This window comes from Hevea brasiliensis, chromosome 3 (assembly GCF_030052815.1).
Source record: "Hevea brasiliensis isolate MT/VB/25A 57/8 chromosome 3, ASM3005281v1, whole genome shotgun sequence".
Classification (NCBI taxonomy): domain Eukaryota; kingdom Viridiplantae; phylum Streptophyta; class Magnoliopsida; order Malpighiales; family Euphorbiaceae; genus Hevea; species Hevea brasiliensis.
In genome coordinates, this window is record NC_079495.1 from 3,502,835 (window position 1) to 3,512,887 (window position 10,053).

Sequence of the window (10,053 nt, forward strand, 5' to 3'; positions counted from 1 at the left end):
AATAAAATATTGAGTTTCTACAGTAATTTTATAAGAAACCAAATAGCTTATTCTTGGAAGGCATTTTAAAAGCTTATATATATATATATATATATATATATATATATATATATATATATATATATATTTGAATTTAATTCAATTTTAATTATTTTAAATATTTTTTAATATGTTTATCAAATTAATTTAAAATATTTTTAATATGAATTGTTTGACTCATTTATACTTTTAATTAAAGTAATATCTCATAATGGTGATTTATAATAATAATAATAATAATAATAATAATATTATTATTATTATTATTATTATTATTATTATTATTATTATTATTCAGAAGAAATTATATACTATAATTAATAAGTTTGGTATTAATTCATTTCATAATTGGAATAAACTATATACTATATTTATTATTTTAGGTAAAATATTTATTAGTAATGAATAAAAATTTATGCATAGAGATTTTAAATTACAATTACTAAATATTTATTTTTTTTCTTTTTAAAATAATTGTTGTTATACATTCTTCTTGATTCTATTGGTTTACTATCTCATTTAATCTGTTGACCATGCATCGCCGCTTTACTTGATCAGGTCTCGCGCTACTGGTTCCAGCCAGGAACCCGTGGTCCGGAAGAGGAATAGCCAACAAGCAATTGACACAGCTGTAACAAAACATCGTAAAAAGTGAAATCCCAAGCAGTAACTCACAGTAAAATCACTTTTCCCTTTTCTTCTGGTGCTCCTCCTTCCACGTAGCACACTTTCCAAACGCGGCAAAAATCTAGCCGAGCCGCGAAAGCCAGGAGACTCAAATTATCGTACTCCACGTGTAATTAATATTTTTCTCCACGTGTTTCTTTGCCTACTTAAGTTGTCCCCCAAACCGAAACTCACATGGTTCACACGTGCCAGATATCACACGTGCGATGTGGCTGACGTGGGCAAAAATGAAACATGGCAAGCTCAGATACGTGGGGGTCCTTAACTTAGATGTTGAGCGGTGAGCTGGCTTGAAACGTGTCATTCGTACACAATCTGTGGGCTTAGCTAACCAGTAGTAACCCACTTCTCTCTCTCTCCCTCACTCTCTCTAACACTGCCTTACCCTTCCTCGCAGGAAATGAGATTTCTCTCTCTTTAATTTTGTTCCTTTTATTTTTTTGGGAGATGGATGTGGATACATGTATTGTTTCGAGTTCGAATTCTTCTTCTTCTTCTTCGTCGGGGAGTTCCTCGTCTGCTATGGCGGCGGATCGGATGGTGCGGATAGAGATAGAGGCGGCGGAAGCGCTGGCGGATTTAGCGCATTTGGCTATGAGAGAATGTGGAAGCGGTGATTCCGGCGGTAAATGGGGGGGCAAAGGAAAACGAGGTAAGAAGCGAGTCAAGAGCGAGTCGTCGCCTGATGATTGTGCTTCGAACCCTTTTCCTGACTCGGTCCACAGCTGCCCGGATCTCGCTCCGGTTAGTCTATTAAATTCTCGACTTGTTGCCCCTTTATTTTTTTTTTACAAAAAATGTAACTAAAAAGGGTACAGAACCTTCAGATAGTTTGGTTGTTAACAGAACGCTTAATACTCTCTGTTTTGGGATCCATACTTAGAAATGCTTCTGTTGGGTATGCAGTTTAAGTCAAGTGCTAAAGTTAATAATCAAATTCCTAATTATGGGATAAACTTTAGCACTAGCTTGTAAAAAATGGTAATAGCAAATAGCAAAAATCTGTACCATAATAGTAATCAAATAGTAATCTATTGAAAATATTGATATCCTATCGAAAAGGCCCTACTAAAAATCCTTGCAGCTGACTAATAATGTGGTCTTTGGATTAGTGGCACTGGCACTGTAGGAAATTCTGTTAGTGGATGTCAATTTGCCCAGTGCTTAACCAAATTCGTGTTATGCAATTCACTTGGGCTTAGTTCAGGTGATTGATTGGACACAAGTTTGAGCCATGGCTCTTCCCTGTTGTACCCAAACAGAAGAAAAAAAAGGGTAACATGTGGAAAAAAAAAAAAAAAACTTCTATGCAGCAAACTAATCAGACATTGCATGTGATAGAGGTATAAAGTGGCTCTGCCAAGTTTGTGGACAAAATAGCTTGTAAATTTTATTATGGAATATTGACATTTCAGTGTTGCTCAAAATTTAGTAAAATTAGACTTCATACACGAGGAAAACTCAGTTGTACTTGCAATAAAGAGAATGTGTTAAAGACATTTAGACGTAATTGTTAGTGTTGACTGAATTTTAACTTGCAAATTTTCTATGTGAAGGCAGCACCTAAAGCAGTAGATTTGAGGTATAAAAATTAGGGCATGCTTATTAACCTATATCTACTCTTGTTAAAATTGATTTTCTTGCTTTTGCTTCTATCGTTATCACTTGGTTTATTGGTTTTCTGATTTGTTCTTTATTTTCCTAGGGCATTTTACTTCTGAAACACAAACAAACCAGAGTAGATAAAAAAAAATTAATTAAGGAGAAGAAGAGAAAGTCTGAAATTTTCTAATTGCTTCTTGTAAATAATCCAAATGATTTTGTGGATAAATTTTATATTTATAATGATCTGTCACCAAACATCACAATATTTTCTGCGGGACTTGAGAAATATTTTTGTTTATAACAGGATCAAGCAGTTGTGGATCACCAACAGAGTAAATCAATATGTAGAAATGTAGTGATAAATCCTACAAAGGCTGAGCTGGATGCAGATGCAACTAAACCAATTCCTAGTTGTGTGAAAAGTCGTTCATCATATGGTGGCAGCAGGTCAAGACAAAATTTAACTGAGGTAAAACTTCATCCCCCAGTCGTGATCTCTCGGCAGTACTTATAAGAAACTGAAGCCTTTTTCCCATTCAGGCTGAAAAGGAAGCACGGAGATTACGTCGGATATTGGCAAACAGAGAGTCGGCTAGACAAACGATTAGACGTAGGCAGGTAGTATTTTTTTTTAAAGATTTGGTAAACGATCTACTTTAGTTGAACTTTTGATCTTTGATCCTTGCTCTTTTCTGGTGTAGTATTGACTGCATTCAGTATCTTAGCAACATAGGCATCAATACTTCAATTTTGGAATAAATGCAGAAATGTGATCGATTGGTCTTTGATCTAAGAAGGCTATAACCAAAATCTAATGACATACATTTGTTCCAGAGACTAATATTACTATATTGTCTTAACATAGTGAGTGAAAATATGATTAGCTGTAATGTAAAAATCTAATTTCCCTAAAAGAAGGCATAACAATGTAGAAAATCTAGTTAAGCTAACAAGAAGATATAATATAGAAAATTGTTGTTGCTTGGAGTACCATTCTGAAGTCATGAGAAATTGGATCATTTTTAAGCATTTTGATTTCTGTAGTAGAAAGACATGTTAGTTTTATGTGTGCTTGTGGTATTCATCATCTTCTTTTAATTTTATATATTGAGTTTGTATGCTCTTCTTTAAGTGGATGATTTGAGTCCAACTGGATTTATACTTAGTTGTGGTTTCCTTCAGGCTCTTTGTGAGGAGTTATCGAAAAAAGCTGCTGATCTAGCATGGGAGAATGAAAACTTAAAGAGGGTAAGCAGTGTTCCCTTTTATTGACATCTGCCCACAAGACCATTTTCCTCCTTTTCTTTTCGTATAATGTTTTATATATTTCTGAATTTTATTGCAGGTGGTTTCATATTATTTCATATTTTCTGTTTCAATTTCCAAGTTATTTACCTGTTTACGATTGCATAGAAGTTCTTGAATTGCTAATATACCCTTTTGCCCCATATTTTTTGAAATTTCTGCCGAGAAGGAAAAAGAACTGGCCTTGAAAGAGTATCAGTCTTTGGACTCCAAGAATAAGCACTTAAAGGCACAGGTGAGATGTGGTTTCTTTTTTTTTTTTTTTTTTTTTTTTATTGGATCTAAGTTTGTGATTGACACTGCAAAGACCTATAGTCCTATATGCTTATGAATTCCTACCACCCTCTTGTACTTTATGATTTTGCCAGATGGCCAAATTAATAAAAACTGAGGTGGAGGAATCTTCAGGAGATCTTAAGTCAGTCCATGTTGAGAAGCCTACTATCCCAGCTCCAAACTGCCCATTGCTGTTCTATAACCAACATCCATTTCCACCGCTTTGCTGGCCTTCCATGATTCAGTCTTCAAGTCCTGTCCAATCACATAATGGGCGTCAAAATGCCATTGTCATTCCATCAACCATTTCCATGGTACCTAATGGAGAGCTTGATTCGGCTCAGCGGCAACAGGAAAACCCCATGATTGTCAATGGGCCAAGGACTCCCTTATATATTGTGTCATGCCCGTGGTTTTTCCCAGTTCCTGATCATGGGAATGGAAGCCACCCTCAACCCTCCCTTGGCTTGAAACACATACAAGATGGGACTTTTGTAAATGATCAATGTAGTAGTAGTTCATCTTCGAAAGCTGCTGCACTTACAGTGAACCAACTTTCCCCTTTGCCTGAAAAAGTTAAATTAGAAGCTACTGGCTCAACAGAAGTCAGGGTTATTAATGATCTTAATGAGACACCAGTAGGATTTCCCCCAGATGGAGGCGGTCGATGTCTGGGATCCCACTCTAAAGAAACAACTACTTCTCCAGTAATGGTTGGTTCTGTTGCTGTTAAAAATGAGAATGGGCTTCAATCAGAATTTTTTCCTCATGTTGATGGCATTTGTACAAAATCTAGGCAACTAATAAGTGCTTTTCCAGGAAAGAATCAAGATCCATTTAAATTCCCAAGTAAGAAACTAGTGGATGCAGCTGCTGCAGCAGAGGCAAGGAGGAGGAGGAAGGAACTTACAAAATTTAAAAATCTCCACAACCGCCAATGTCGGATGAACTGTTGAAGGTAGATTTGGATGGTTTCTTTATCAAATGCATTCTGGGTGCCTGAGCTGTTAAACCTTAATCAGGATACTGATGTAAAAGCAGAGAAGGTTTCTGCAGGGAATAGAGATCAACCACTTGGTTATACATCTATGCAACTGCTATTTAGATTTAATGGAAGGCTTTTCTTTTTCATCCATGTATTGTGGGCAAATTCTGTTAGCCCTTTTATGGCGCACAAGTAGTCTGACACCATGGAAGCTTTGAGAATCAGGAGAGAAGAGTACATCAGGAATGTATTATTTAGTGGCTTAAGTTGGAAAGTAAGGTAAGTAGTATTTATGTAAACTGAGTATTGCTGCATTTTGGCGGGTTGAATCGGAAAGGGCAGCGAAAGCAGAATTAGGAAATGAATTTGAATGTAGCTGGGTTGTCTGTAACATTATGTTGTAAGACGTACTCTTTTAAGAAAAATGCACGAGTAACTTCAGGCATGGGGCGTTGATAGTCTCATTCTCTTATCTCTGCTTGATGCTTCATGTTACTGCTAATGATAAAATTATATTTTCTGCAACTTCTGATTTTATCTGTTATATGTGATGACCTTTTACTTCTACCATTCTGATCAGCTTTTCATCTTGATCCATCCTATTGTGATGTTAAAGTAGATGATGATGGTGTGGCCGTGTCAGCTGGTAGAAGTGTTGAGCACTCTGGAAAAAGCACTTCTCTGAAGGTTCTTTTGGATTTTCTTGTTCATTTAAACACTGCTAAACATGTTTTTAGAAAAATGATTTCGCAGAAAGGGGATAAGAAACGAACTGTTGTGGAGGATAGAGTCGGTATTAGAATCTTGGAAGGATTCTGTCCTGATTCCCAGAGCACCATCTTCTCCTTATCTTCTTCATGCTTTATTTTGAAGTGGACATCGTTCGTAAAGAGTGAATTTATATTTTCGCATTGTTTTAGCATTTGCCTTCGTTTACCAAAACGTAGGTAAATTAAAGTAGACAAGATACCCTTTGTTGTGTCGAGATCCTTAATCACTTCTAATTTAATTTAAAGCTTGTGATATTTTCAAATTATAACACTTCCGAGCAAGAATTTCACGTTAGAATTCCTTCAACGTTGTTTGTTACATAGGAAGTACTGATCATTATGCAACCCAAACTCCAGAGGCCTCAGATGATAGGCAAACATCTCACAAAAAGAAGAAGAAGAAGAAAGAAATTCGAGGGAACTTTGACAAAATGATTGCTAGATCAAACTGTTAAGAAATTTTATTGCCTAAGGAATAGATACTACTCAGAAACTAAATTTAGCAGTCTAGTTAGCAAATCACAAATTAAGCCTACTAGCTATCACCGGAAAAAATCAACTAAAGGGGCCTAATAATAGAAGGGTTGGAAGACAATAATAGGGCTCCTGACACTGTGCTTGGAATCATTCCACTCGAGCAAAGCTGACAGGATCTGTGTCCCATTTGGCATTGGACCACCCTTAACTACAACTTTGAAATTTTGCTTTTGGTGCAATACAGTGAATGTCAAAGTGTCTGGTACAACTTTGATTGAAAGATACTTTGGAGATGTCACAGTTGCTTTATACACTGATTTTCCATACCCTACTTGGGTCACCGTCCGGTAGAACACCGCCGAAATTCTGGAGTTAATAGTTTTGAGCTGTGCGTGCATTGAAGGATAGTTGATGCCATCAGTGCCTTGTCCAGGTTTATAGTCGGAGCAATTGTATTTTTTCTTGCCACCAATTAGCAGACCAATGGTTGTGCTATTGTAGCCTTCCTTGCATAGGAAACTAATGTAGGAACTCATTGAATTGTCATAGACAAGGCCAGGGTACAATGCCTTTCTTGGGTTTATTTGGCCTGATCCAGATCCCAAGTCTGACAAGTCATCTTTGATCTTCAAAGGTGTGGCTGAAGCAAAGGGAAAATGGGGCATTGCTTAGATAATAGTTTAAAGACAAACATTTTTTTTTTTTTGCTTAATAAAAAAAGGGCTTAAGTAGAGTATCACCAGTAGTCATCAGAGCTGATTTGATCGCAGCAGGCGACCAGTCAGGGTGGAAGCTCTTGACATAGGCAGCAGCTGCAGCAGCATGAGGGCAAGCCATAGATGTTCCTGATATAATGTTGAATGCGGAAATTCGCTTGTCATTTGGCTCCCCTGTTATTGTTGCCAGTCTAGTGTAGGCAGCTAATATGTCTAGCCCTGGCGCAGCGAGATCAGGCTGTCGAATACAAACTTTTAATACATAAATATGGAGACTGCAATAGATATGTATATATGCTAAGAAGTCAACATGACCAACCTTGAGAATGTTGAGGGTGATCGATTGAGGTCCTCTAGATGAAAAAGATGCCAAAGCAGGAGCACTAGCTTTGACAGTTCTGGTCTTATAGATAACAGCCTGAGGATTCCTGCAAATATTGATTCATCCCAACCATAGAGTTCAATAAATGCAAATAAAACATGTTATTTTGTTGAGGAGAATCTGATTATAAATTAACTATAGCAGAAAAATACTTAGTTGTGTTAATGTAGTGATCTATCTTGTGGCCCTCATTGAGGTTGACAATAGTAGCTGGTATTAGAGTGGTTAAAGCAGTGTCTGATTGTGCACCAGTGGAACTGATTACTCCTGCTCCTTTTAGCTCTCTAATGGTGTAATCTTGGCCACTGTCCCCAAGGCAGTAAACAATTCTTCCCTTCACATTGTCCATGCTCAGTGTCCCATAATCACAAGCACTACCCCACAGTTGTCAATTGGATTAAGTTAGGAACTCCAAATGAAACTTGGAAAGAATTTCTACTTCAAGAAAAGGGGATTGAAGAAAATATCTATGCACTACAGGGTTTAGGGGGTGCCCTTAAACCATGTTGAAGTACACAATACCTGGCATTTCCATAGTTATTTCCACTAAGATTAGCTGCATGGGCTCCACTTGTTAAAGGGTACATCTCCTTCTTTGGTGAAAATGTGCTGATTGTTAGTCCCTACCAACCAAAACCCAAAACAAATTACATTTAATACAGGCCATTTATGCAATACCAGAGATTTTTCCGAATTTATGTGCAACATGAATGAAATAACTTACAGAAGCTTCCATGCCATTTCCCAGCTTGAGTGCAGTCCTGAACTGTCTATCAATGGTAGATGCAGCAACTGTCATGATCCATGGTGCAACATTCTGCACAGTTGATGGACTAGGCCCTTGATTCCCAGCTGAACATGAAGTCAATATACCCTTCTTCATGGCATGAAATGATCCAATGGCAATTGGGTCCTCAAAATATTTCCTGGGGTTTCCTCCAATTGAAACTGATATTATGTCTACACCATCAGCTATTGCATCATCAAAACCAGCCAGTAAATCCATGTCTGTGCAGCCACCTCCCCAGCATACTTTGTAGATGGCAATACGAGCTGCAGGTACACCGCCGCGGGCTGTTCCATTAGCTATACCATATAAGCTTGCACCCTTCACAGCAACACCTGCAACAGTGGAGGAAGTGTGTGTGCCATGGCCATCGTCATCTGCTGGACTTTGGTTTTCTTGAAACCCAGGATCAATGTTATCCAGGTTGTAGTATTTTGCACCAATTACCTTGCTGCTCATTTCGGCAATTAAGGATTCACCATTAAAATCCCATTTAAGGAATCTTTAGGACATTAAAAATAGTTTTAAGATCGATCTCGTTTACGATTCTTAAGCCCTTTTCAGCAGAAGAGAAATATTCCTAAATGTTAATTGTCAAAACAGAGAAAAGATTTTATACTTGTTGCAACCAGTGAAATTGGCTCCTGTTACACATTTTCCCTTCCATTTAAGAGGGGCAGGCCCATAACCTTCATCATTGAAGCTGGGACAATTCATATAAATTCCTGAAAAGAAATAACAGGAGAAAGAACTGCTTAGTGAATCCATTAATTAATTTTTCTGTCAAAGAATTCTTGTATTTATCTTTCTAGCATTACAAGAAGAGTAAAATTTTCTTACCAGTATCCATCATACCCACTATGATGCTGCTTTCCAATTTGAGTCTCCTGTTTACAGTTTCTGTCATTCCTAGAAAATCCCATGATCTAGTTGTGTGAAGTTTGTTCCTAGTGTTTGCAAACACCGACATCACATTCTCTTTCTCTGCATGCACATGCAAAGCAATTCATAAGCAAGGCCATTATTAATACGTAAACTATTTGGGAATTTAGATATTAATTATTGGCATATTTTATATGCAAACAGCACTTATTCATACCTAATAGTCTTTCCACTTCATGAGGTAATAGCCTGGCTGCAAATGCATTGAAGCTCTTTCCATAGCTATATATTTTGGATTCTCTGGCTATAGATTCACTGAAAAAAGATTAATCATACATCCAATTTAGACTAGTTTCTTCGTCTGAATTGTTTTATATAAATAACAGTGTAATCAATGTTTGTGATGTCAAACTAATAATATATTGAAACGATGATAAAAAGATTATGATCAATACTCTCCAATTGCCGTCAAAAGCAAGTTGTGATGCTCATCAGCAACCGAAATTTCGGCTCCAGGCAGGTCTCCCATGTAGACAATATATGGCTGATGTTCATAACAAAATATGAAAAGTCCATGCATCAATTCATGACTTAATAGTAAACCTCAATACAAATTATATAAAAAAAAACACTGAGTTTTCTCATTTAATATCTCGTGTTTCAACGATTGGTGCTGGAATCATCTCTAAAACTGTGAACTCATTGGAGTCGTTTTTAAAACTGTGAGAACCCGTGTTTGAGTTCAAGTAGGAGCTAATTATAAAAAATTATGTTGCCTATGCATGGATATTGAATCAATATACCTTTCTTTCATTGCTACTATTGCCATGAACCAATGAAGCTGCAAGGCAGAGACTGAAGCACAACGCTAGTAGATTCTGTGACATATCCATATTGTGATTTTTTTTTTCCTTTCACTGCCTTGGAAAGCAAGTGGAAGCCTGCTTTAAATATATATGGAGAGGGAAGAGAGATTCATAACAATTGAGTTCTTGATCTTTTTAGCCGCAAAATATGGCAATAGAATAGAATTTTAGAAAGGAGAAAAAAAAAAAAAAATACTGTATATTTGTCAGTCAGTTTAAAGACTGAGAGTTTGGTGGCTCAGTTTTTGGATCTTTACGTAAACGCATATGTTAATT

General features: G+C 36.8%; 2 protein-coding genes across 2 annotated transcripts; one reads left to right on the forward strand and one right to left on the reverse strand.

The window, feature by feature from the left end:
• The first annotated feature begins 1,041 nt into the window (after positions 1–1,041).
• Positions 1,042–5,342, forward strand: LOC110646619 (uncharacterized). Its single transcript, XM_058143620.1, has 6 exons — positions 1,042–1,470; positions 2,636–2,800; positions 2,872–2,949; positions 3,514–3,579; positions 3,806–3,871; positions 4,005–5,342. The coding sequence occupies exons 1-6, from the start codon at positions 1,174–1,176 to the stop codon at positions 4,866–4,868; spliced, it is 1,536 nt and encodes a 511-aa protein (XP_057999603.1). The 5' UTR covers positions 1,042–1,173; the 3' UTR covers positions 4,869–5,342.
• A 515-nt stretch (positions 5,343–5,857) lies between these two features.
• On the reverse strand, positions 5,858–9,820 carry LOC110646624 (subtilisin-like protease SBT4.15). Its single transcript, XM_021800124.2, has 11 exons — positions 9,715–9,820; positions 9,367–9,455; positions 9,129–9,226; positions 8,870–9,013; positions 8,649–8,754; positions 7,967–8,480; positions 7,765–7,865; positions 7,395–7,616; positions 7,180–7,288; positions 6,885–7,098; positions 5,858–6,784 (listed from the first exon to the last, which is right to left on the reverse strand). The coding sequence occupies exons 1-11, from the start codon at positions 9,802–9,804 to the stop codon at positions 6,237–6,239; spliced, it is 2,235 nt and encodes a 744-aa protein (XP_021655816.2). The 5' UTR covers positions 9,805–9,820; the 3' UTR covers positions 5,858–6,236.
• Positions 9,821–10,053: the final 233 nt, after the last annotated feature.